General features: G+C 39.9%; 3 protein-coding genes across 8 annotated transcripts in view; 2 read left to right on the forward strand and 1 right to left on the reverse strand.

The window, feature by feature from the left end:
* The window catches only part of wipi1 (WD repeat domain, phosphoinositide interacting 1), a 12,618-nt gene extending 3,682 nt beyond the window's left edge, over nucleotides 1–8,936 (forward strand). Inside the window, exons 3-12 of the mRNA XM_005721662.1 lie at nucleotides 221–390; nucleotides 486–582; nucleotides 1,768–1,865; nucleotides 1,968–2,060; nucleotides 2,140–2,210; nucleotides 2,755–2,862; nucleotides 4,527–4,691; nucleotides 4,797–4,904; nucleotides 5,270–5,409; nucleotides 5,636–8,936. Coding sequence (XP_005721719.1) covers nucleotides 221–390; nucleotides 486–582; nucleotides 1,768–1,865; nucleotides 1,968–2,060; nucleotides 2,140–2,210; nucleotides 2,755–2,862; nucleotides 4,527–4,691; nucleotides 4,797–4,904; nucleotides 5,270–5,409; nucleotides 5,636–5,757 — 1,172 coding nt within the window. The 3' untranslated portion in view covers nucleotides 5,758–8,936. The remainder of the gene's footprint in view (nucleotides 1–220; nucleotides 391–485; nucleotides 583–1,767; nucleotides 1,866–1,967; nucleotides 2,061–2,139; nucleotides 2,211–2,754; nucleotides 2,863–4,526; nucleotides 4,692–4,796; nucleotides 4,905–5,269; nucleotides 5,410–5,635) is intronic.
* Nucleotides 8,937–8,989: 53 nt separating this feature from the next.
* On the reverse strand, nucleotides 8,990–23,666 carry arsg (arylsulfatase G). Of its 5 annotated transcripts, none has more exons than XM_013913617.1 (11): nucleotides 23,580–23,666; nucleotides 17,336–17,575; nucleotides 14,620–14,855; nucleotides 13,102–13,216; nucleotides 12,752–12,898; nucleotides 11,746–11,957; nucleotides 11,578–11,658; nucleotides 11,381–11,489; nucleotides 11,023–11,143; nucleotides 10,040–10,130; nucleotides 8,990–9,598 (listed from the first exon to the last, which is right to left on the reverse strand). In XM_013913617.1, exons 2-11 carry the CDS (start codon nucleotides 17,560–17,562, stop codon nucleotides 9,318–9,320), a joined length of 1,620 nt encoding a protein of 539 aa, XP_013769071.1. In that variant the 5' UTR covers nucleotides 17,563–17,575; nucleotides 23,580–23,666; the 3' UTR covers nucleotides 8,990–9,317. The 5 variants fall into 5 exon arrangements, with proteins under 5 accessions (XP_013769071.1, XP_013769074.1, XP_013769073.1 ...); XM_013913620.1 differs by lacking the exon at nucleotides 23,580–23,666 and adding an exon at nucleotides 23,262–23,308; XM_013913619.1 differs by lacking the exon at nucleotides 23,580–23,666 and adding an exon at nucleotides 22,724–22,804.
* Nucleotides 22,292–26,970, forward strand: LOC102200426 (monocarboxylate transporter 7). Of its 2 annotated transcripts, none has more exons than XM_005721659.1 (6): nucleotides 22,292–22,316; nucleotides 23,813–24,038; nucleotides 24,142–24,285; nucleotides 24,389–24,517; nucleotides 24,739–25,740; nucleotides 26,080–26,970. In XM_005721659.1, the coding sequence occupies exons 2-6, from the start codon at nucleotides 23,816–23,818 to the stop codon at nucleotides 26,268–26,270; spliced, it is 1,689 nt and encodes a 562-aa protein (XP_005721716.1). In that variant the 5' UTR covers nucleotides 22,292–22,316; nucleotides 23,813–23,815; the 3' UTR covers nucleotides 26,271–26,970. The 2 variants fall into 2 exon arrangements, with proteins under 2 accessions (XP_005721716.1, XP_005721717.1); XM_005721660.1 differs by lacking the exon at nucleotides 22,292–22,316 and adding an exon at nucleotides 23,658–23,724.
* The last annotated feature ends 783 nt before the right edge of the window (nucleotides 26,971–27,753 follow it).

Genomic DNA, 27,753 nt, shown 5'->3' on the forward strand with positions numbered 1-27,753 from the left:
TGCACAGTAATAGTCACCTGCACACACAGATATCCCCCTAAAATTGCTAAAACTAAAAACTACTTCCAAAAACATTCAGCTTTGATATTAATGAGTTTTTTGGGTTCATTGAGAACATGGTTCAATAATAAAATTATTCCTCAAAAATACAACTTGCCTAATAATTCTGCACTCCCTGTATGCAAGTATTCAAGAGATTCATCTGTTTTTCTTTCCCCAGTGGAGTGTCCAGATGTCTATATAGTGGAGCGACTGTTTTCCAGCAGCCTAGTGGTTGTGGTCAGTCTGTCCATGCCACGACGAATGAACGTCTATCACTTTAAGAAAGGCACGGAAATTTGTAACTACAGCTACTCCAACAACATCCTCTCTGTCAGGCTCAACAGACAGGTAAAGACAAGAGCGACAGCTTTGCATACCCCTTTATCATCCCAGTTTGTGCTGATAATTACATGTTCTTGTGCTCGTGTCTCTTTCAACATCAGCGGCTCGTGGTGTGCCTCGAAGAGTCGATCTACATCCACAATATCAAAGACATGAAGCTCCTTAAGACGCTGCTCAACACACCCATCAACCCCTCAGGTAGACTACAGCTTTTGGAAGAAATTAAAGCTTTGCCTGCTGAAACATGACAAAAAAACCCCCAAAACTCCCAACTGTTAGAGAGACAGCCTGATGCCCAGATGTTGCCAAGTTGTTCTGTGGGCTAGAAGACACTGAAGCATTAATAATAGTACAGCACCTTTAAAATCTCTTTAGAAAGTTTTTTAATGAAGGCAAAAGAAGGATGCTTAGAAGGTAAAGCCAGTCTGCAATCGCAAACAATAATAGATTAAAAAAAAGAAGATATAATTGATACAAGGAAAAGGGGCATAGAACTGAATGCAAAATGTCAGTAGAAAAAGAACAAAAAGCAAAGTAATATCAAAAAGACAAACAGACACATCGCATAAAACCTGGTCTATAAAAACATGTTTTCAGAAAAGATCTAAGGGAAGTCAATGAAGCTGCGAGCCACAATAGCCGAGAGGCCCTGATGGCAGACACATGGTCACCTTAGAACAGCCAGAAAGGGCTCAGCTGAGATTTTAAGGTTGCCATACTGTTTATGAGGGCTGCACACAGTTCAGATGGGATCAGCATGTCTTTTACGTAGCCTGCCGGAGATTCCAGTTGGCTTTAAAGGTGATTAAGTGATTAAAGAGAGAGTTAGAAGTTACTGTGTGCAGAGAAAATAAATGCAGCTACAATTTGATTTGACATTATGCTATCCAATGCAATGAAATCTATGCATTTTGTGACACTTGAATAATATATGGGAATATTTGGGGGACTGTAAGGAAAAGTAGTATCATATACATGTGTGTTAGCTGTGTATTTAATCATGCAAGTGGAATTTACATTACTTTTTTGACTGGAAGCCACTGTGGATACATTTTCAATTTACAAAACAAGCAGACAACAATCATAAAGTCAGCAAATGGACTCTGCTATATCAATACTGATTAAATGTGACAAGGCGCTTCAGTTCCTGTAACAGTGATAAGAATTTTGCATTTCATTGGCTTTCCAAAGCACTGTGTTTAAAAAAGAATGCAACTGTTGCTTGATCCAATGTATTCACAGGCCTAACACATTATTCTTTATAAGTAATAAGTCAGATTAGATAATGCATGTTAACTCCAATAGGCAAAAAAGCCAAATCAGTGATTATGAAAAGAAAAAAAAAAGATAAAATAGTAAATAATCCTCTTGTCTCCTTTATAGGTCTCTGTGCACTCTCCATCAACCATGGCAACTCCTTCCTGGCGTATCCTGGTAGCGCCACCATGGGAGAGATCACAGTCTATGATGCCAACAATCTGGTGAGGCAACAAAGGAAAGAAATGCAGCTGTTTTCATGTCACCTGGAAACCCCATGGGGGAAAAGAGCAGCCTTGTGTTAAAGAGCATTGTTGCCCCTTTAGAGCACTGTGACGCTGATCCAGGCCCATGATAGTCCCCTGGCAGCTCTCACATTCAACGCCTCCGGCACAAAGCTGGCTAGTGCTTCGGAGAAGGTGAGGGTTTGATTTCCTTTTTCACCTTCCTTCTCTTTTATTACACATCAGTCCCTCCTGACCACGCTTTCCTCCACAGGGTACTGTCATCAGAGTTTTCAGCATCCCTGAAGGACAGAAGCTGTTTGAATTTCGCAGAGGCATGAAAAGGTTATTATTATTCTTTTCTCGTAGTTTAGGCATTAAGTACTGACCAGCAGTCAGAATTGAAAAGAAAAAAAAATCATTGAACAAACATGATTCATAATGTAGGAAAGAGGTTTAATAAATTTCTCGTGACATGAAGGTGAGCAGTGCAAATAAATCTGGTAATATTCACCAGTTACATGTTTTGGTGAATAAGATACCTCACTGCTCTTCCGCTCAACAGCCAATGATACATGGCTGTGAATGTGCTGAGCAGGTTCCAGTGTCAGTGACTGACTAACAGTAATGTGAGTGGTGGGGTCATGGAAACATTACACTGTAAGATAACATGGAGGCTGTCATACACAGCGTTTCAACACTCACACTGCTGTGACCGGACTGTGTGCAAAGGTTTGCACAGTCATTTCTTATCTCAGACAAAAATCCTTAAAGGCAAAGTCGTGCACGGGCTTTAATAATACATCACTGTAATGTTCGTTTTGGATTACTTAAAAGAAATTAAATCTCACTGTTTTGTTTCTCTTTCTATTTCCTGTGTGTGTTCCAGATATGTTAGTATCAGTTCGCTGTCCTTCAGTGCAGATGCACAGTTCCTGTGTGCCTCCAGCAACACTGAGACGGTCCATATCTTTAAACTGGAGCAACACAGCCCAAGGTTGACTCTCTCTTCCTTTTTCAAGCTTCTTTTTTCAGTTACTCACTATCTAATTCTGAAAAGAAAATTGTGTTGAGAATAATATTAATCCTATTATATAAAGTCATATGTTAATTAATGTAAATATTCACAGTCACTTATTAGGTCCATCTATAAAAGTAGTTGGCACTGGATTGGACCCACTTTTTCTCTTCAGCATTAATTCTTAATGGCAGAATTTCAACAAGGTGTTTCTGTGTGGGGTTTGCATGTTCTCCCTGTGTTTGCGTGGGTTCTCTTCAGACACTCTGTCTTAATCCCACAGTCCAAAGACATGCAGTTAGTGGTTAATTGGTGACTCTAAATTGTGAATGCAAATAGTTTTCTGTCTCTAAGTGTTAGACTGGGGACCCTGCCTCTTGCCCTAACAGCTGCAGCCTTGTATTGGATAACCAGAAGATAATGGATGGATGCTGAAAATATTCCTTTGGTCTTTTGGAGCATATTGACATAATAGTATCACACAGCTGCTGCAGATCTGCCTGCTGGTCAGCTGTAAATCTCCTGTTCATCAGATCCCAAAAGGTGTGAGGCTGGAGGCCATTTGAATATAGCAGACTCCCTGTCATGATCAAGAAAGGGATGGCTTGAGCTTTGAGATATAGGGTGTTATTAGACAATGGTGCACCGTGTATAGGGATGTGCATGCTCAGTAACAATACTTTGGTAGGCTGAGTAGCATTTAGATGATGCTCTGTTGTTTCTAAGGGACCCAAAGCTAGCCAACAAAATACTCCTCCACACCATTACATGTGTGGAGGAGTATTTGGCCAACTTTGCCTAAACCATTGATAAAAGGTAGGAGGAATCAATTTTTTCATGTTGTTTATGCCAAATTCTGACCTTACCATCCAAATATTTCAGCAGAAATTGAGACACGTCAGATTATACAATCTTCTATTGTCCAGTTTTGAAATGTAGCCTCAGTTTCATGTTCTTAGCTGAAGGAAGTGGCACCTAGCGTGGTCTCCTCCTGCTTCATGGTTTGATGTGTTTTGTGTTCAGAGATGCTCTTCTGCCCACCTTGGTTGTAACAAGGGGTTATTCGAGTTGGTTTTTTCGTCCTGTCAGCTTGAAGCAGTTTAGTAATTTTCTCCTGACCTTCTGACATCAACAAGGCATTTTCACCCAGAGAACTGCTGCTTACTGGACATTTTCTCTTTTTCAGATTTTCTGTAAATTCTAGAGATGGTAGTGCGAGAAAATCACAGCAGATCAGCAGTTTCTGAGATGCCCATCTGGCACCAACAACCAAGCCTCATTCAAAGTCACTTAAATCATCTTTTTTCCTCTGATGCTCGGTTTGAACTTTAGTAGAACTGGTGTACCTAATAAAGTGGCTGGTGATAACTGATAATAAACCATTATTTAGATGAGTATTATCCTGCTTCACCATTACTATTATTTTATTTTGCACGGGGGACTCACTGACAGTTGAGATGCTTTTGTCTCAAACGTTGCTCTTCCTAACCAGAGTAAATGAATGCTGTGTTATTATTAAAAACAGCACTTTTTTCTAACTCTCATTGCTCCATTATATTATAAAACTGTTATCTTTAGTAGTCTTTTATTCATGTTAAATGTTTTCTTTCTCTTTAACTACAAAGCATCTTGTTTGATTCCAGCCAAGAGGAAGAGTCCCCTACATGGTCAGCATATGTGGGGAAAATGTTCACAGCAGCCAGTACCTACTTACCCACTCAGGTATCTGACATGATGAATCAGGACAGAGCCTTTGCCACAGTGCGACTCAACATGTTCGGTCTGAAGAACATTTGTGCCCTCGCTACGTAAGAGAACTACAACTATACAGGTATATTGAAAAAACACAAGTCTGTATCTGTGCAGGTTCATTTATATTGTGTGTGTGTTGTTTTTGTTGATGTTGTTGTCAGGATTCAGAAGCTTCCTCGCCTGCTTGTGGCATCTTCAGATGGGTTTCTTTACATCTATAATGTGGATCCACAGGATGGAGGCGAGTGTGTCCTTGTTCAAAAGCACAGGTGTGTATATCTTAGTGGGATGTACAGGTTATAAATATGGCAGGAAATCCTCATTCTAAATTAAAATGTATACTTATTTTGGTTCCCCTTGACTTACTCTAACTGAAAAGTTAGACATCTTGAGGCAGAAAGAAAGGTGAAGATGAAGATGTAATCATGTGCACTATAATCACATGTAGGAGCTGAAAGGGCTTGAATGCTATGTTTTTGTATCTGTATGCATTTAACCAGTTGTCCATTTCCTTACTTCCATACTTTTCCATCTTTTGTTGCTGTTTAAAAATCTCACATTGTTGTGTATTCCTGTTGTCGCATTATCTTAGGAGTTAAATCCTATTCAGCCCATTTCTTCCATGCTTCCTCAGGCTCTTTGAGTCCAATGAGGAGCAGGTGGACCAGAAGGAACAGGAGAACCCAGAGAATGTCCCTCCACAACCACCTAGCCAAACATATGCTGCCACTGTGGCTCTCCCCACGACCGCACCCTCCTCCACCACTCTAATGGGTAAGATTTAAGGCTGACACTTTAAAATGAGCATAGTCAGTATACTTTATGTTTAATGGCTATTAAACACAGCTGTAAATAGTGTGTGTATGTTCAACTCTTAGTATTGTTGTCAAGCAACTCCTGTAAAAATGAAGCTTGTTTCTTTATAGTTAAAACCCTAGCCATCCAAATATGATCAGAAATATTTGAAATTTTAAAATGCTCTTTCTTTGCTTCTTTCCAGGCTACTCCGAAGACGGTGGAGCCCAGAAGGGTGAAGTCATCCCCGAGCACGAATTTGCTGAGGGCCCCGTTTGTCTGGATGATGAGAATGAGTTCCCTCCGGTTGGAAACCAGAATAACTGACCAAATTCCCCAGGGTACCCTCCCTGCCCCTGCCCCTGCACACAAACCAGACTTACCTGTTTCTAGTAGGAAGGTTGGACAAAATATTCCTAATGTGTTGCGACATTGTGGCTTCCCAACCCTCTCACAAGTTACCCTGCACACCTAAAGTTAAATCTTGGAAGGATATTACCTTCTTGTATTTCTGTATTTTGTGCACCCATTGTTATTTGTAAAGGATATAGAAAAAAACACTAAAACAGAGCTAAGGTCCACTCATCCTAAAGAAAAAAACATCAACAGAACATTTGTTCTTTAAGTCAAAGGCTGTCTGAACCATCCTAATGTTAACTCCCATATACTACCACTAACAACAGTGTTAAACATGTTGAAATAATCACTGTGCACAGCTATAAATTCTGATTTTTATACTACTGTTGAATATATGTATTGTCCAACGACAAATCATTACTATGGTAGCAACCTAAAGAGCAGGTAAGTAGTATGAGCTGACCGACAATACTTAAGCTCAATAATATCCAGGGGTTAAAATAACAAAAGTGCTCCTATGGCGTCAGTCACACTAGGAAAAAATTGGCAAGTTTTTTTTGGGACCAAATACAAATTGTTGACCAACTGGTCACCCAGAGGTTGAGTGTACAGTGCCCCCAACTTCTGATTTGATTGCAAGGCATTTGCACAGGTCATCTGGGGGGAAGCAACCTGCCTCCAAATTATTTCAGTTATTTCAGATTTCCAAATAATTGCCAGCTCATTTATAAATGCAAATAGAATGCCAAAATGTTGCAGTAAGTTGCTGCAACCCGGAGTCAGTCTGCGTGGATGAGTATCTCGTCTGCACCATCATGTTTATTTCTCCAAGTGAGGATACAATGAATCGCGTCAGTGTCAGTTACAAAGATTTGTGGTGGGCAATTCACTGCAAGCTGCACTGAATTCAATGCTGCAAAGCATGTCTTATGTTCAGACTTTCAGAAGGCTGTAGGAGAACCACATATGAGTATACAGCTTGTCATCCTTTTTACAGTGAGTTACAGTGTTTAATCACATTTCAGCGTTGCCTTTTCTCAGCAGCGTGCACACAGAGCGAGATTCATTTTTCTTTCTTTCTCTTTCTTTCTTTCCCTCGACAGACACTAATACATACATTACATGTGTCTTTCAAAATTGAGCTATCAGTGGGACTGTGCTAGTGTATTATAGCAGTGTCTGAATGTTATAGTATGTTAGGATTAGTTAAATTAATATTTTATGCTTAACAGATGCCTTAATTCAAGGTTTTCTAACTGTGGGATGTGAGACAGCAGCCCTGGTGCATAACTCCAATTCAGGTTCACAAAGTGTACATAGATTTCAGGTTTCAGGTATATGAAGGAAGTGTTTGCAGTGAAGTAAATCTCTAGATAAAACCTGGGCTCCGCCTGAACCTCAGTTCTCAGGGCCACACAGTCCCCAGTTATTCATAAAATAAGAGATCACCGTTATCCTTTTAAAGTCTGAGCAATGAAATTAAGACAGAAAATTGAGCGTTTATTGACCCTTCTAACGCTTTAAAATTAATTAAATATTAATTTTGATATATGAGTTTTAACTTGTATCATGCTTACCACATCTGTGTTTTTCTTTGCAATTTATTTCTTAAAAAATGTGTTTTGCAATTTTTTCAGGGGGGAAAGAAATCACACTGATGATGTAAGATTCTCTAAAACTCATGTATCAAGTTTGACACTAGAAGTTAATGTGTTGTAGCATAAACATGTTGATTCTCCTTCCGCCTTCTCTCACTTTTCTCAACTGTCCCACTGTTTTCAGAGCAGAACGTCCCTGAAACCTGAATTCAAACTGTATCGTGTTGTTATTACATTTCTGGTATCCTCATTTTTGAGCCACACAGTTACGTTGCTCTTGATATAATGTTGGTCATTAATGGAATGAATTAGCTGCAGCTGTTTGTTTATAAATTTATAAAGTTTTCCCAGTCCACTGGTGCTGAGTCCACCCTTGGCTCTGGTAGGACTGACTGAGGACTGAGGTAGACGGCAACAGATTTCAATTAGGGTATTATTGCATACAGCGCTTAAGTGCCAACTTAACCCTGTTTAATCAAAAATTTATAGCAGACTGACTTCGTCTTATTACTGTTTTATCCCAGTTTTATTGCCAAATTGACGCACCAAAGTTGGTTTAAAGGCAGCAGCTGAGCATTGCTTCAAAATGATCTGTCTTTGAAGAGACCATTTCAAAGGCAATACCACTGCAAGTTAATTGCATACAGGCATAATTTTTTTTTCCGCACAGCAGTCTCCGACCGCTGTTTTCCCTAGTGTGACTGGACCCTGGGAGGTATGCTTAAAACTCACCTAAGATTTTACTTCTTAACAAGCCAAGTGCAATGTTAAGTCTTAGGACATTTATCAGGGCCATTCCTGTGTATGGGGCTCCAGAACATTTCAATCAGTGGTCATAAAAATGTATGATACCTCAGGAGAGACAAGCAGTAGTTCACTCAGAAAGAAATTATACATAGATATTATACAATACACTATTTAAATCACGATACATGCCATAAGTATCATATGACTTGCCGATGCAGCTGTGATACTAATTATGGTAGCAATACACGAGACTGAAAAATCCTGCAGAGTCACAAATGTAACCTGATGAAATATTTTGCTCTGTAGGTGCAGCAGTCGACAGCTAAATGCAAATCCTGGGACGAGCTGTACACGACAAAGCTACAGGTCCATTGTTTTCAGTGCAAGCCTAAAAAACGTGTTATTTACTTAATAATTCTGAATATGCTAACATATACGTCAAGTTATTTTTACATTAATGCATTAAGTATCCTTTTTGTGTAATGTGTTACACATCAACACATAGACTTAACATTCGTAAAATATATGTTAATGGATTTTTACAGTGTATAATGTGTATATAACATTTCTTTATAGTACTGTTGTAATAAGTAACATAGTAATATGACTTGCCAGAAGGTGGCGCTGTTAGGGCACCTGTGAGCTGCATTGAGCTGTTCAATACTGGACATTTACACCAGAGACTCATTAAATCTTAGAAATGATTTGACCTCTGCAACAAGTTTTGTTTTGTTTGTTTTTTATTTGTAATTATATTATAAATGTTTGAATATTATAATAAAAGCCATCAAATATTCAACAAGATAACAATAAGGATCTATTTTCAGATGTTTGGTCTCCAAAATTTGATTGTCGCAACAAAAGTCTCTGCCCTAAGCCCAATCCTATCCACTAAATTTAGTATGTCTTATGATCTGATATAAGATGTGTTATTTTTCTAAAATTACTGAGAATTACTCCAGCCACTGTTTTACTAACAGGCCAAAGTTCATCCACCTACTTCTCTTTGCCCTCTCATCTTGTTTGTACATGTCCTGTAGCCTCTGGCCATTGAACCCCTTCACTAATGGCTTCTTCTACAAACAAAGTGCTAATCACATTTTTTTAAAGAGTGAGACTTGTTTCTCCAGCTGTGAGCCTGTCTTATCAGCCTCTTGTGTGAGTGTTTACATGTGAATCCCACTCTCAACCCAGCCTGGGGCAACGACAAACAGTCTGTGTCAGGTCACAGCACGGTGCTGCTGACTCGTCTGTCCTGTAATCTGCGATGGACACTGACTTGTCAGTGGCGATGTCCCATAATAGCTTCTCCCTCCTCCGAGCGATCCTCTCCGCTACCACCTGGTATTCAGTTGTCTTGACATCCAAAGGTGTTTCCTCAGCCTCATCACGCTCAAGATCAAATATTAGTGGAGGATCGTGGACCTGCTGCTTTCCTGTTTCTCCACCGCATGCTTCTGCTGCACCTATAAAGAAACAGGAATACATGCATTCCCCATAAGCTCCTTTTCGCCTACATTAAATTGAAGAGTGTTCTGAAGCGCTGCTGAGTTACTACTTTAGTTCAGGGTTTAGAATTATTTAAATAAATGCAAAGATTTTTGCAAGATGATGCTTCAGGATGAGAATGAATCTGCTACAATGTAGCCTTTAGGGTTGTTTTTCTCTTTTAAACATCTGTCTGCAGAGCAGGGTCACCAGTCTGGTACCACCATGATGACATTATGTAAACCATCCACCACAGTGGTAGGGCATAACAAGCAGCACTGCAAACATATGTGAATAAACACGTCATCAGCATTAGAGAAGTTTGTTTCTCAAGCTGTTTTAATAACATGACATCATGCCCGACTGTAGTGTAATGGATTGTGGATGGTGGGCACGCGTGCCCTCCATTTGACCAGTACCTGTGATGTAGAAAGCTTTGTGTCTCCCACTGCGAACTGTCTGAAGGTCACCAAACCTCCCTGCAGCACCACTGTTAGGGTGGAAGAGAAACTACAGAAAAGAAGGATTGATGTCTGCAGGCAACTCAAAAATACAACATCACTGTGAAAAGTACACTCGCAGGCCACTTGGTAATACAACTTGCTAATACCAGGCTAAACCCTCTTTGGGATTCAGAACTGCCCTAAATCTTCACGGTATAAATAATCAAAGCATTCAATAAGTTGTCAAAACTCTCAGAGATTTTGGTCCACGTCGACACGATAGTGTCAAATAGTGGCCCAGATTTGTCATCTGCATGCCCATGATGCAAACTGCTTGTTTCACCACATCCAAAAGGTGTAAGAGATTGTGAGGTTTGCGACATGGCATTTTATCCTACTTGAATGAGCTATCAGAACATGGGTACATGTGGTCATAAAAGCATGGATATAGTTAGCAACAATACTCAGGTTTTGGCATTTAAACGACTGGTACTCAATTAGTTCTCAGAGAATATAAGAAAGCATCCCTCACACTATTACACTACCAGCAGCAGACTGAACCATGGACACAAGCCAGGATCGTTCAATGCTTTTATTCTATTCTAGCCAAATTCTGACCCCGCATTTAGAGATGCTCTTCTGATAACCCCGGTTGTAATGAGTGGTTATTTGAGTTACTGTTATCTTCCCATCAGCTGGTCATTCTTCTTTGACCTATGTCATCGACAAAGCAGTGTTGACCAAAGAACTGTCGCTCACTGGATATTATCTCCTTTTCCTGGACCATTCTTTGCAAACCCTAGAGATGGTTGTGCAGGAAAATCCCAGCAGATCAGCTGTTTCTTAAATACTCAGACCAGCCTGACTGGCACTAACAACTGCTGAACAGGTGTACGTAGCAAAGTGGCCAGCAAGTGTATACAGCTAAATATAAATTCAAAGTGAATTTTTTTTTTTACCTCATGGCCCAACTGTTCACCATGTAGGAGGATATTTGTGGCATCAATGCCATCATAACGTCTGTCAGAAGGGAGTGTTACCCCCGCCAGAGACAGAACAGTTGGGAAGATGTCCATACCACTGCACAAAGAGATAAGGAGTGAGTAAGCACTGTTTTTAATGGCTGGTAAAAGACTGTTGGGTGAGTCAGTAAACAAGGTTCTTCTGTACTCTTTGGCTTTATGACCGTGTAGTGTAGTCATATATTTTATAGGATGTATAAAATTGCTCATCTATATTCACAAATATATTGTATGCATACTGTATACCTATTTAAATGATATAAACTAGCCTGTGCACGCTACTAAAGTGGTGCACCTGAGCAGGGCCGAGCTGGTGGTATTTGCAGGAATCCTTCCAGGCCAATAAGCCACTGTAGGCACTCTGTGACCACCCTCCCACGTAGTCTGCTTAGCTGAACCGCCACCTAGTACACAGGCAGAAAAAAATGTAAATATGATGATGCAAAGCAATAAAGTGGACGTTATACTGCTCAGGAAGCTTATTTTATTTACCTTTGCTGGTCTGCCATTTGCCTCTGAAGGGCCCTACGCTTCCTGCATACTGGCATTTCTGTTCCCATGGACCGTTGTCACCTGTAAAGAGTGTGCACACAAGGCAAGACATTCAAGACAGTATTACAGGCTTTGTCAGAATATCAGACATGAATCCAGGTGACCAACCAGTGAACCAGATAAGTGTATTGTCTCTGTCTGTGGCCTCAGAAGCATTCTTTATTGCCCCAACCAGACTATCCAGCTCTCGCAGACTGGCAGCATACACTCCACTATTTGGGTGATTATCAGTGGTAGGGGCATCTGGAGATAGTGGAGGGGCCAAGGGGACGTGCATATGAGCAAGTGCTATGTAGAGCAGATAAGGTTGTCCTCGCTCACTGAAAATACAATTAATAAAAGGAAACTGTGTCAAAAAAATAAGGCTGGCGGATGCTGCATTGAAAAAATAAACTATTGGCTTACAAGCAGATTTGTATTAAAGCTAAATGACCTGACAAACTCTTCATTCACTGACTGCCAAATGCTATTTCAGACACTTGTCACAGCAACATAACAGTAATCCTGGACAAACACAGTTATGGGGTACTTGGAGAGCAGCCATCAGCGGTGTATTTCCTGCTGATGATGCCTCAGGATATCTGCCATGCTATTGTGCTGCATTGTGCTTCATTCAAAAGCTCCAAACCAGCTTCTACATCAGAATTACCCATTTTTACTCATGCTTAAACTGAAACAAAACCATGTCTGTCAAAAAACAAGCAGTTCTGTGCTTGCAATTTAATTTTTCCATCCAAAACACAGCATTATCAACTTAAAAGAGCTTCACTGATAAAAACAAACAAACAAACAAAAACCTTCTATGTCTTTACAGCTCATTACTTACAATCACAGCTACACTCGTTCAAATGATGCAGTCATGTAACATAAAGGCATGTTTTTTGTTATGTTTGTAAATTTAATATAGCATATTTCAAAAATATATACTCTACTGCTCTGTTAGCAGGCTATCCTGTTATTAACAATTTCCATCAGGAATGGTTCAGAAGTCATAAAGCACACCACAGAGCCATACTAAAACAAATATGTTTTTAGCTCATACAGTTCTTTACTGGGTTCAACCCAGTACTAGGAAGGTGTAAGGTCTGTGTAAATTAGTGCAACCTCATTGTACCTTGCATTGTGTATAATCCGGAGTGCAGCAGACTTGTATTGCTCTGTTAGTGTCCACAGGTCAAGCGGCTGCTCCACAATAGTGCTATTTTCAATCAGAGGAAGGCCGATTCTGGAATAACAACCTCCATGTATGTTCCTCTTCAATCTAGAGCACAAAAACAATAGATTGTAATAAAACTACATTTCGCTTGGTGAGGCCTTGGAAGAAAGAACTGGCATCCATTCATGGTTGTTATAGTATAGTAAAAAAAAAATACTTCTAATAAATAAATAGCTACTTGCAAAGTATTGCTAGTCACTGTGCAACCTATACTTTCATTATTGTGTGACACTGTCACAGTACTACACCTGATCACTTGTGGTCCATGTGAGTCACAGGGGAGGCACTGGGGCAGGTTATATCCTGGGATATCAGTACATCCCATGTCATTACTGAAGGGAATACCTAAGTAGTAGTCAAAACCTGCATAAGAGATATAGAAAATATTGCAAATATTGATCAAAGTATTAGCATGTTATCACCTTACCATATAAAAGGTCTTATCTCTCAACTCTCTACACGTGTCCTTATAGTAACCAGAGTAGTCAGCTATTTTTCCCTGCACTACCTGTTTATACCTGCCTGAGCACAAGGCTAGTCAGTGCTTTAAAGATGCTGATGTGAAACTTTTGTGGTTGTGGTGCAGGGAAGGGGATGGGACAGGGGCAGTTGTAAGTCTGTCCTGTGTGTTGTCAGGTGCAAATATGTTGTCTCACTAGACACAGCTGGTTGGAGGACGTGATTAGTGACCCTGTGCAGTCTGCTCCCTGCAGTGAGGTTGGGAAATGTTTCACAGATACCAAACAACAAAACTTAAGTGGAAAGATACAGCATTGTGCAACAGGAAAACTGTCTACATTAACCCACTGATCACTGTTTTATGTGAAACACACAAAAAGTATCGAATGCTCAACTGATAGATAAATTCCTGCACATTAATTTTTTCAGCATTTCTTCTGGCTGTATTGCTGCCGTTTTGCTAACTCTTAGCAGCTCTTAGCAGCTGACTATACACTCTTATACTTCTATAAATTCTCAAAGTATAGAATAGCTTGTGGTTTCCAGTTGAAACATACAATTTACTGTGATTTAGAACAGAGTTTTTGAAACCTTATCAGTACATTTAAATAAAATTGCGTATCAAATTGTGTATCAAAGGTTTACATATTGAAGTGACAAAAGCAAAAGTCTAATATACTCTCATGGTAAAAGAAAGCACAGTGTGTGTCGTTTCAAAGGTTTTAAAGGTAGAATGGTTTAGTTTTGTGATGTTAAATGTGAACAAAGACTTCTGCATTGATGTACCAAAGTATTGCAGAGTGAAATGTGAGGCCATCTGTCTGACAGCTTGTCCAACACATTACAGTGATCCCACATGTAGCAGCATATCCACATCAGAATGACTGACAAAGACAAAATCAAGATGTTATAATGGCCCAGTCAAATTCCAGACCTCAACCTGACTAAAATACTATGTTGGGGCATTAAAAGAGCTGTGCATAAACCTCAGCAACCTTTGAAAGCGAGGGAAGACAACATGGGGGACAAAGTCACACAGAAAATGAATATTTAAAATTATTGCTGCTAAAGGTGATTCTATAAGCTATTAAACCATGGACTACACTTATTTTTTAAACACTGCTTCCACATTTTGGCTCAGTTTTTGTTAAATAAATAATGACACAGTGTAATATATCATTATATTATTTTATTATATTATATTATTATGCTTATATTTTGCACTTAAATAGTTCTTATCTAAAACTAACTGCTATTTTTTCCACTAGATGAAGTTGACAGACACTTTGCTTAAATGTCCCACATACCTCTGTTAGTTGGACTGTATAGTCCATTGTGTCCAAGATGCCATTTCCCAATCATGGCAGTGTGATATCCTGCCTTCTGTAGTAGCTGGGGTAAGGTAACTTCAGACAGAGGCAGGCCAACTACAGAATTCACCCCGAAGTTGTGAGTCACCCCGTTTCTTAGGCCATAACGACCTGTCAGGATAGCAGCACGGGACGGAGAGCATGTCGAGGCTGGGGAGTGGAAGTCGGTCATCCTAGAGAATTAAAAACATAAAAATATTTTATCATCATACCACATTGTGGGTTTGTGTTATTCTTGAATTTTTTAAGTTTCTGTTTAGTTTTCATTATTATTCTAATCACATCAAGCTTCACTTTTTCTTTATTTCACTGTCATTTTAGTGAAATTTTCTTGCAAAATCACTGACTTCTGATTTTATTATTCTATTTCCCAGACTGTGTTCCCTGTTTTGTTTATGTATCTGTGCTTCATAACTTTCATTGTCTCTTTCATCTTGGTTAATGTGCAGGAGTCTTCTTGTCTCAATGTTATCTGACTTTTGGTTGTTGGCAGGTTTACATTGGAGAGTTCTTTTTAGCGTCTAGTTCTAGCTATCCTGCATGGCTTTGTGACTGTATGCATCTCTCATACTGACTCCTCTTGATATGAACCGTTTCCTTGTGTGTTCTGCTCTGTGTTATCTGTGTAAATACATGATCAAGATGCTTTTATGTCCTGTGTTTCATGTTTTCTGGATTTCTGTTTGTTCCGGTGTTGCCTGATGCCTTCTGTCATGCTTTCTTGTTGTTGTGCTTCCACTTTTGTTCCTTTTCCCATGGTCTGTGTGAGAACTTTGTCTTTAAAAGGACTCACAAATAAAGGCTCCACTTGTAACTTAACTTCCTGCCTCAAAGTCTTCCTCTAACATAATATCCCATATATTTTCTCTATGGACTTCAGGTCAAGCAAACTGGCTTGCTAATCAAACAGTAATAACATGGTCAACAATTTATTTGGTAGTAGTTTTGGCATTGCTGCTGTGACGGCCAAATCCATGGCCACACTCTAAAGTCGGTAACGCTTGTGTATTTTCATTTCTTCATTTGAACACAATAACACATTTTAGTTTCCAATAAGTTTATTGATTGGTTTGGATACATTTGTTCCATTTGTAAGCGCGCACGTTTAGGTTATGTATTCATACCAGTTCATTATTTTGTTTGACTTCTGACTAACTACTTACCTGCCATCATCCCTGGGAGTTGCCGGACAAAAGGGGGTGGACAGGGTTTGAAACCACTAAATACAAAGAGCGCTAATTGGACCGCACCACCACTTCCTGCTGAAGGGGAGAATGTGTATTTTCTTTCATTTAAAAAAAGCTTTCGTATTTGATTAGATATTTGAGTTTAGGGTTCAGTGGTTTTGATTTTCTTCTTTGGTGTTTAGTTTATAAACAAACCAGGCGGTACTGCATCATTTTCGTGGTTTATAATTGTGTTTTGTTTAGTTACCCCTCGTGTGTCATAGTGGTCTGATCAGCCATTATATATACCCTTGTGTGTCATTTCCTGCTTAGGTCAGTTATGTTTGTTTGGGCAGTTGCTTGGTTTGTTAAGTTTGCAGTCTTTGCCTGAGCTTCGATTTGTTTCTTTGATCTCTTTTATGAGCTCAACATTTGGTATTTTTGTAAATGTGATTTTTGGGGTTAAATAAATGGAAACCCTATTTTCTATTCATTCCTTTGAGTCCTCCTGCTTTTTCAACTTGGTCCATCACAGTTGCCATGTGCTATGCCTTGCTGGAAAAGGAAATCAGCATCTCCTTAAATAAAGAATGTCAATAGATGGAGGGCTCAAAAATGACTAAGCTGATTGTGGATTTCATCAAACACACTGAACCATCCTCCACCAATATGAGAAGATAGTATGGCACTCAAAATCACAGACTCCCACCGGACTTGTATTCTTAATCTCTCTGGTGTTCCTCTAGAGTGCAGGTCCTCGATTTCTAAACACAATATTGACTTTTGTCTAAAAAGAGAACGTTGGGCCACTGAACAACAGTCCGCTTACTTTTCCCCTGAGCTCAGATAAGATTAGACTTAATTAGAAATGCAAAGGTCACAGCTCTTTTTCAGAAGACAGCAATGTGTGCTACCTCTTGATGCACTGACAAAATCTTCACTCCACTCCTTGTAATGCTCTGGAGGTTGGAACCATCCCTGTTGCTTGTACATCTTTTCCTGTGACACTAATTATTAACTAATTGTGGTAGTGTGGTTAATAAGAATTACTTATTATTAATCTCTAGCTCAGTTCCAGAGCATGCCTTCATCCTGTGTTGCTCACCTCAAACCCAACCGGCCGTGACAGATGGCTGCCCCTCCATGAGCCTAGCTCTGCTAGAAGTTTCTTCCTGTTAAAAGAGCATTTTTCCATCCCACTGTTGCCAAAGCGCTTACTTAATTGAATTGTCCCCTCCAGTCCACCTTCCATTAATATTCTTTGATACAGTACCCTGTGAACACCAAGCCTTTTTAGCCTTTATGACTGTCAAAGCAGCAGTATTCTCCATCACTGAGTTTACTAGTACTGAACTATATATGCTGGTGTACTGTGCCTCAGATAATAGTATTGAAATACTGACATCAAAAACACCCAAGGGTAGAAACATCCGTCTGATACATAATAAAATAAGAAAAGGTTCATAGATCTGAATCAAATTCAGTACCGTAGTCCTTGCAGGGCCATCAGGTTGAGGTAAGGTGTGTTGTTTGCCCTCTCTTCGAGCTGATTAGCATCCAGATCACCCCAGCCAATGTCATCTGCCAGTACGATGATGAAATTGGGTTTCTCTTTGGGTTTATCAGCTGTGGGTCCATGCTGGGACACTGTGTGGAGCAGCAGCCCGAATAGCAGCATTGCAGCAAGAGGAAGCTGGGGTGTGCCCTCCGCCATTTTGAATCAAAACCTGCAAAAGATTACTTGCAATTATAACCTTAATTCCCCAAAAAGGGATGCGTTGTAATAATAAAAACAGAAAGCAATGATCTACAAATCTAAAAGCCCATATTCTAATCACAATAGAACAAATAGAGCAAAGAAAACATAGAAATATTTCACAAAGACTGTTTGTTCACTTTGAATTGTATGGCAGCAACACAGAGACTGAAAAGGAAGGAACAAGACTGAAAATCAATATGCTCGTGATAGCTCCTCCGTCATGGTCGTGGATCTTTTCACTCAGCATTTTGAGTTATGGACTAAGATTTATATTGTTTAGTATTCTGAGTTATTAGTTCTAATTTTTTATCCATGGATTGTAGATATCAATGGTTTTTATCCTTAGGCTGTAGTTTAGTTCTTGGTTTTAGTTTGTTTACGTTCTCTTCCTTTTTGTTACATCTCCCTCTGCATTTCCTGACACCTAACACAGAGAAGTCTCCTTTTCTGCGTTCAGTGTTCTCCCGTTTTAGTTACTTCCTGTTTTATTTTGGTAAACTTTGTCCCAGGTGTTTAGCTTTCGGCTTTACTTTCCCAAGTCTTGTTTCCGTGATTGGTCCCAACTATGCTCCCACCTGTTTCCTCTTCTTTGTCGTCGTCTGAATGTCCCCTTGTTTCTTGTCATTTCTTTCCCACTTGGTAGTGTGTTGTCCTTGTTCCACGTCCACTAATGATTATCGGTTGTTGATTATTAGCTCAGCTTTTGATGTAAGAGTTCCATAATAAACCTGCCTTTGGAGCTTATTTTCTATCAAGAGTCCTACATTTTGGTCCACATACTTCCCACCACACTGCCAAATCGTGACAGCCTCAGGAGGAAGTGCATTAAAATCTGCATATGCAGGTTAAAGCTCTACTGTACAAAGCAGAACCAGTGTTTGCACATGATCCTGAAACGCTGCTGTCTGCTCTGGGCAAAAGTGAAGTTAAAATGGACTCAGGCAAAGTGAAAAACTGTTCTTTGGTCAGACAAATCAAAATTTGAAATTATTTTTGGAACACATGGACATCAAACAAAGGACTATCTGGCTTGTTATCAGTGCTTGGTTCAAAGACCTGCAACTCTGATGGTACGTGGATGCATCAGTTCTTATGGAATTGTCAGCTTGCACACCTCAAAAAGCAGCATCACTGCTGAAGGGTATATACAAGTTTTAGAGCAACATCCAGATGACATTTTTTTCAGTGAAGTCTTTGTATATTTGAGCACGATGAAGATAAACCACGCACTGCAACGATTACAGCAGCATGACTTCATAGGAGAAGAGATCAGGTGCTGAAGTGAAGACCTTTCACCAGCTGAAAACATCTGACAAAAACGACCCAGTACAATGTGACCATATTTCTCTCTCAAATGTCCAGCAGCTGGTCTCCTCAGATTATGAGCTGTTGTTAAAAGAAGACTTGATGCTACAGAATGGTGAACATGCTAGACATCCCTGTGTATCAACACCGCACATCAATAATACAGCTTTATTAACTGTATTAATAAGTTAATAAAGCTTATTAATACAGTGCTAATAGTTTTAAATCTGAGTGTTTGTGACTGTTGTGCAGTCTAGGATCAGAGTATTGTAAACTAGCATGGACCAAGATGCCGCTATGTTTAAGCTTCTATGGAAAATTACTAACTACATTTCAAGATTTTGCAGAGTAAGCTTACACAGAATAAAGAGATCAGTCGATCCAAATTACCTTAAATCATTTCAAAACCTGTTACAAAACCTGTAATAAGAGACGCTATCTCTCTAATCATGCAGGTAGTGTTCCTGTTGCAACCCACTTTTCATCAAAGCAGCCTAGTTTGTTGAGGGCAAATCAGTTAGCCTCTGATCACGACCCGTGCTCGACTTTCTGCTTCATCACACAAGCACGTGTGATGTTTGTCTAGTTCCTAACAGTTTTAAGATGGTATCAGCATTTGTGGTTAAGAATTAATCAACAAAAAAGCTGAAATTTTATAGGTGCATCAAAAGAGTCATCAGTAAGCCCACTGGGTCAGATGTCAGTGAGTAAAATCTTTTGGCATAGAGCAGCAGAGTTAGTTCCTTGGACAGTATGTGTTTTTTAAAGAATCCTTAAGAAAAAAACAAGTATTACATTATGTATGAATGGACAGTGTAACTGTAGAAGGATAGCTAAAAAGTGCAATCCTTAATTCGGGTAAATGGCAGTCATCACTTTTTAACCAAACAAAGTTTAGGGATTTAAAAAACAAACAAACAAACAACAAATCTGTACTTTTCTGATTTGACAAAACGTTTTTCAAATATTCAAGCCAGAGGTTGGGCACAAACTCCCAGTCTGTCTCTCTCTCTCTGGCCAGCTATTAACTCAGAGCACCGCTCAAACAACACCCCAAGTTAAAGAACTTTGTGTGTGTATGTGTGTTTAGTTTGCCGGGGTACTATGAAGAACTGGCTGCAACCAGATCTCTTTAACCCCTTCTTCCACCCCCCACCCCGTTCTCGTTCATGAATGTCAGCTTTTATCTGATACAGCATGCTTGTACACGTGCTTACATATATGTAATATATGTCAGTGTGGGTGTCTGTGTACACGTGTGTGTCCTTGTGATAAAAAAAAAAAACGCCTGTGGAAATATGTGCACCATAAGTTAGCTTAAGTTTGAAAGTTTATTGACGTCGCTCGCGCGCCACTTACGGGACGCAACGAGCGAAGACAGGACCCTCTGAAAGTAGCTTCTTACAGGTGAGACAGCTCACTCCGACTTATTACAGCCATGTCATTACAAACGAATACGTTCGCTTTTAATTAGCTACTTCAAATAATTATCCGGCCAACACGCGACGCACAAATACTTACAAACTATTTGTGAGCACTTATTTAGACGTTATTGCCCAAGGGTATCACGCGCCCCCGCAGACGGACCGGATTGCGTCAGTCGCACGAGAACGGACCGTTGGGGTGGGGCACCCAAAGGTTAACATACCACCCGCGTCTCTGGCTCTTAATTTAAAGTTATTTCTTTACAGCTAAATATTGTTCAGTGGTCAATTTCGGGCTGTAATTAAACCGTTCTATTTTATGTTATTTAATTTTAAAGCACATATATATCATATTTCTCTATTAATTTGGATCCACACAAAGACGATAAAGGTAGAAACATTTCAAACGCCTGAAAAAACCCCAAAAGAAAAAAAACAAAACAAGCTGCAGTCTGTGGTTGTCAGTTAGTCTTTTTCAACGCCTTAAACATGTCTAAATGTCGATTATATCCTTCGGGATTAGTTTCGTCTTGTGACTACTTTCCTTGATGCATTTGATAATATTTAAGAAACGGATCACTTAGGTTATGAAATGATACTTTTAAAGAGCCGAACCATTTGTGCGTACTGATTAAACATTAGTTAATTTGTTAGTAAATTAGTTAAATGTTGACCTTTAAAAAACAGTTTATTAAAATCAGTTTTATTTATATATCACCAAATCACAAAAACAGCCCCCTTGAGAGGTTTTATATTGTAGTTTACCCTACAATATATATATAATGTATATTATTACAACAATAACAGAGAGAAAATCCGAACAGTCAGACAGTGGGAAGGAAAAACTCCCTTTTAACAGGAAGAAATCTCTGGCAGAACCAAGCTCAGGGAGGGCAATCCATCTGCCACAACTGGTTGAGGGTGACTCACCAGCTATTTTATTAGGTACACAAGACCAAAAACCAAAAACTATCCCCCACACCATTACACTACAACCACCACCAATCTTTTATGTTGTTTATGCAAATTCTAACTCTACCGTGTGAATCAAGACTTATCTGACCTGGCAACATTTTTCCAATCTTCTATTGTCCAGTTTGGACATGAGTGACACCCAGTGTGGTCTTCTGCTGCTTTAGCCCATCTGCTTCAAGGTTTGATGTGCTGTTCATCCATAGATGTTTATTTGCATACCTTGGCTCTAACAAGTGGTTACGTTATTGCTGCCTTCCTATCAGTTCAAAGCAGTCTGGCCAATCTAATCTGACCTCTGTAAAGCCCAGAGATGATTGTGTGGGAAAATCCCTGCAGACCAGGCCATCTGGCACTAACAACCATGCCAGGTTCAAAGTCAGTTAAATCAACTTTCTTCTCCATTCTGATGCTCAGTGACCATGTCTACAATCCTAAATACACTGAATTTCTGCTATGTGATTGGCTGAGTTAACAGCCAATCACATGTTCTACTGCTTGAGTTAACAAGCAGTTTATCTAATAAAGGGATGTGTAAGCATATGCATAAAATTAAAATGTTAATGGAAGATTCACTGAACAGCTTAGTAAGTGTCACAAAATATATGTTAAAATGTTTTTTTTAATTTTATTAGTCCTTTATTTATCCAGGTAAAAAATCTCATTGAGATTAAAAATCTAATTTTCAAGAGAGACCTGGCATCATGGCAACAACAGTCAAAATGTGATCCATTGATGTGCTTGTGTGTGTTTGCTTTTGCATGTAATAATAAAGAATATGCATGATGACAGACTTTTATCATTCTGGTCATTCACTGATATTTACATGTTTTACAGAAAAGAATACAGAGTAATTGTGTGGCTCAAGAGTTGGGAGTTCGCCTTGCCGGTTCGAGCCCCAGCGTGGACAGTCTCGGTCGTTGTGTCCTTGGGCAAGACACTTCACCCGTTGCCTACTGGTGGTGGTCAGAGGGCCCGGTGGCACCAGTTTCCGGCAGCCTCGCCTCGGTCAGTGCGCCCCAGGGCGGCTGTGGCTACACACATCACCAGTGTGTGAATGTGTGTGTGAATGGGTGGATGACTGGATGTGTAAAGCGCTTTGGGGTCCTTAGGGACTAGTAATAGTAACTAGCCATTTACCATTTAACCTGTTAGCAGTCGGACGTACCGCCCACGGTACATTGGATGGTTTAGGGGACTAATTGGACTGCTAAGGGGTTAACTGAAAATTTACAGCAGGTGTATAGAATGCCATAGTTGTTTGTTTGTTTGTTTGTTTTTCAACAATATATGACATGTAATATAAGAAGCCTGTATATCAAAAACAGGATTTACACTATGCTTAACATACCAGCACAGCTTATGAAGGCTAGGTTCAGAAATTTTACAAAATCTGGTAGGAGGGGGATACTTACACAACAGGTTTGCAGCTCTGAAGAGTTATGAGGTCAAACAAACCACGCTGGAGATTATAAATCCAAACACAGGTGGGTTGGGAGACCTGGGAATCCCATAAAAAATACTCAGATGCATGGAAAATGTATAATTCCTGCACATAATTTCACAAAGGAGCTGTATTTCTATATCACCTGGTGGTACATTTAAGGATTTAGGATTTAATCTGTCATTATTGCTTCACTTTTTTCTCCCGTTCTTACAAAAATAAAAACATATTTGCTCAGCTTCATTAATAATTGATCTGGGAGAATGGAGAGACTGAACTTCAGCGGCTGTTGCCTTTCCCCCTCCTGACCATCTTTTGTTGCAGCACTGCCAGTGTTTGTACATTAAACAGATGTCCGTAAGAATGTACAGAGAGACTTTATTTAAGAGGCAAGCAGCTAAAGAAAGACCGATATAAAAGAGGGTGTAACACTATATGAACTTCTACTGGAAAGACCAGCCAGTTATCAAGTCAGCTGATTTGAGTAATTTGACAAGGATCAGGCTTACCACCTCTTACTCAGACTGTCTGTGATCAGAAGAGGAAGACTTCAAAAAGCTGTGACTCAGTCCTCACAGAGCTGAAGCTGGCTTTTGTGCGGCAGGTACCTACAGCACCACAGCAGCGCGTGCGCCCCCTGATGCTGGATCGTTTATTGCTAGAAGAAAAAAAAAAGGCAACTCGCTTCTCCTTACATTTACCGCTCAGGCTGCCGAACGAGAGCAATTTCCAGTTTAAGATGAATTTTCCCCGAATGCGTCATTAAAGTATTCCTGCCGGTTTGTGTGAGCGAAACGGAATTGTGGGTTTGATCTGTAATTACTTACAGCGAGTCCCGGCCAGTGTCCTGCGGCTATGGGCGCATTCTCGTTCCGCTCGCGTTGACGCGTCAGAGCGCCTCTACAGTAACAGTCCAGCATTTGTTGCCACCCTACTTTGTGTTTTTTGTCTTAATTCGATCATCCATTCAAAGTACGCACATTTGATTTATTATTATTATTACCTTTTTTTTTTAATTGATTACTTTGCAGTTATGCTAATCCGCTGTTTTTCTTTCCAGGGCATGGGATTGAGTGGTTTCTTGGGGCCCAATGTGTACTCGGAGGTCCCCGACGGTGGCTGGGGATGGGTGGTGGCTGTGGCATTTTTCTTGGTGGAGGTGTTCACCTATGGCACCATCAAAAGCTTTGGCATCTTCCTCCAGAATTTGATAGATGAGTTTGGAGAGACCAACAGTCGAGTCTCCTGGATTGTTTCCATTAGTGTGTTTGTCATGGCATTCAATGGTAAGCACATGTGTTGTTGCTATGTGGCTGCAGCTTTAAAAAACTTAACATTACATGCGTACAAAAATAACATTGAAATAATGAGAATCGCTGTACCACTTAGCACCTTTTGCTTCCATGATGACCAACCGCTTTGGCTTTCAACTTGTTGTCATGACTGGAGGACTGCTTATTACTTCTGGCACCATCGCCACCATCTTTACCGGCTCCATAAACCAAATCTACATCACCTACGGATTAGTTGCAGGTATTCATTTAGTCACTTTTTCACTACTTTTCCACTTCAAAAAACTTTGCATACAATGCTGTTATTCTTTGAATTTCTTGTACATATTTATTCAACTGTGCAGGCATGGGTTACTGTCTGACCTTCCTCCCCACGGTGACCATCCTTTCTCAGTATTTCAACCATCGGCGATCTCTGGCCACTGCTGTCGCTTCTACTGGAGAGTCCCTGTCAATGTTTGCTTTGGCACCAGGTGGGATGTTTTTTATAAAGACACTTTAAAGACAAGTGTGAGTGACGGGGGTTAGAAAAAACGTGATTAATATTCCCAAATAATATCAAGAAAAGATTACAGTTTGCAACAGTTTCAAGATCACATTTTCATTTCATAAGCCAGATCTTGAACATTACATACTTAATACTCGTGCAGATTTGTTTGTGGACACTCATGGAATGCCTCTTCTTCCCTCTTAGCCTTTGCAGCATTAAGGGACCATATTGGCTGGAGAAATACCATGGCAGTATTAGGAGCTTTGCAAAGCGTCATCATCATCTGTGGCGCATTGCTTCGGCCGATAATTATTAAACCCAATGAAACGCTGAAACCAGAGGCTGACACCTTAACCTTAAAAGATCTGAGCAAACATAATGACTGTACAGAGGGCACAACTTCAGGGGTCTCTGTGACAAACAAGGCATTCTCTGATCAAAATACCTTCTGCAGTTTGACTAACGAGCTAACTACAGGCTCTGTGAGCACTGCAGACTCTGGTGTTCAGTCTCTAAGTGACACTGACAGTGGCAAGCAACAGGAGACATCTTTACCTCACAAAGAAGCAAAGGTGGAGATTGAACGGGAACAACTGGAAGAAAGCAAGGGAGAAATAAAAACATCTGAAAAAGAGGAAAAAACAAGCAGAGATGCAGAAAAACAAGCGATGAAAGAGGAACTAAACAATGCAGCTGACAAAAAGTTATCTGAAAACAATTCCAAACTCTTGGACTTCTCCATCCTCAAAGAATGCAGCTTCATTTTCTATTCTCTCTTTGGACTGTTTGCCACTCTGGGCTTTTTCGCTCCACAGCTCTACATCATCCAGCTGAGTGAGAGTCGAGGAGTCGAAAAGGACCACGCGACTTACATGCTCTCCACCATAGCCGTGGCTGAAATCTTAGGCCGATTCTCTATTGGATGGATCCTCACACGGAGGCAGTTTAGGAAGAAGAAGCTTTTGGTGCTTTTAGCCTGTGTGATTACACTGACTGTGGTGCTGGTGGGATTTACTTTGGTCACAGAGTTTTATGGCCTAGCTGTGTGCTGTGCTCTCTACGGGTTCTTCCTGGGAACTGTGGTGTGCACCCACATTCCTCTGCTGGCTGAGGATGATGTGGTGGGCATAGAGAGGATGACTTCAGCTGCTGGCGTCTATGTTTTCATCCAGAGCTTTGCTGGGCTGGCAGGACCACCACTTGGAGGTACTGAGGAATGACATATTTACTGGACATAACCTCCAGGATCAACTTTACTACAAATGATACTATATCTTAAAACAATATATATTTTAGTAGTGAAAAACACACATGTTCATTTATGGGAATCTTATACTTGTAGTTACAACTCATAATCTTGCAAAATACACACAAACCAAAAGTATAAAGTTTGGCTGGATCATCTAGATCAGGATATTTGATTCAGTCCCTGCAGAGCATGACAAGACACAATGCAATTGCTTCCAGCCTTTGTTTAAGATGAGTACATAGACCTTTTGACAAGCTGGCTTTTTAGTTCTTACTTCTACCTCCTTTGCTCCCCAGGCATGCTGGTGGACATGACCCATAACTATGGATCAGCCTTCTACTCTTGTGCAGCTGGCATGGCTCTGAGTGCTTTGTTCCTGGGTTTGGTGAAGCCTGCTAAGAGAGGATTTTCCTGTATGAGGAGAAGACGCTCCGAAAGCAATGCAGCCCACAAGGAGGAGAGTGAAGAGCAAACTGAGGAGAACTAGAGATCCAAATGATTTCTCTGACTTTGACACTAAGTGATGTAGAGGGTGTTTTACCTTTTAAGCTGATGTAAAATGAGAGTAATAAAGGGTTCAAGCCATAGAACGGTAGTTAAAGGCTAATGCTGATAAACTGTAACAGCATGAATACACTGAAGAGAAAGACGCTTGCTAAGTGCTTAAAATCTGCCTTTGTAGGTCTGGTTTCTGACAGCAATCTCAAAATTTTTTAGACCACAGTATCTAAGTAATAATTGTGCCTTAATTACCTGATATACCAAACAGTGTTTTTAACAGTGTCAGTACCTTTAAATTATCTTTGAAGAAGCTTCATTTAGTCTTGCACTTAATGGATGGCAGTGACAAAGGGTACACTCAGAGCGATTAAGCGTTAAGGGAGGTGTCTTAGTTTGACAGGAGACTTTAACACTGACGCTCAATAATTACGTCAGTGATCAGTTCAATAACAATAGCCAGACAAAATGTGATGCTAATGTTGCAGCAAGAACAATCAGTTGCACAGATCTTTGTTACACTTGTTATGGGAAATACCTGAAGCTCAGGAGAATTTGATTATATGTGTTTTACTTGCAATCAAATCAAACTGTCACTTAGTTAACGGTGCACTGCTATTTAATACGGGATGTCAACCTGCAAACAACTTTTGTATCAAAAACGTGTTTGTTCGTAATAAAGCAACACAGGTGAACGTGGTTTATTCTCTAAAACCCAGCAGACAAACTGACAACATGTTCATTCACTGAACACAACATTTATTTGAAAACATGCAAATTAATCCCAGAATGCACAGATACACTGACAGAAAAGAAATTTGCTGGCTTAGTCTTCCAAAACCTGTAAACCTATAAATGCTAACATTATATGATAAATCTTATATACATACTACATGTTTAATTGAATTTACATTGTGCAAACACAGGTTTCCAAAGTGCTACCATCACGTCATTAAGTAAAATAGAGTTTTTTTAGTGTTTTAGTCTATGATTTTAAGTGCTTTCTAAGCATCACATTGCACTGGGGGCAATATTTTTCAGATTGAAGGAGCTGAAAAATAAACCACTGACCTTCTGATCAGTAGATGACCCACTCAACCACGCAAGATGCCCATTACATATGGTTTTGGGCTTTAATCAGCACAGTTCAGTAGACTGTTTACAGTGGCTAGCCAATACTTAGACTTTTGATACATAAAATCTACTTTGATAATCAAACAGCAACACAAATGTTAAGAACAGAAAAAAATTGGATGGAGGGTGTAAGAAAGCACTCTCAAGTACCTTCATCAAAACACCAAATGACGGAGGAGGTACGGCTTTCTATTACTCCAGTAGTGTTAGACCTGAAGAATAAACATTTTTGGGATTGTAAAAAGTGCTTGTATGACTGAGTGGATGAATGCAATTGTTACGTCTCCCCGAGGGCAGGAGGGGATAACACAACAACTCCGGAAACTCAGTACAGGTGT

Source organism: Pundamilia nyererei, unplaced genomic scaffold, assembly GCF_000239375.1.
Source record: "Pundamilia nyererei isolate P.nyererei 1_Seehausen unplaced genomic scaffold, PunNye1.0 scaffold00005, whole genome shotgun sequence".
Taxonomy (NCBI): Eukaryota; Metazoa; Chordata; class Actinopteri; order Cichliformes; family Cichlidae; genus Pundamilia; species Pundamilia nyererei.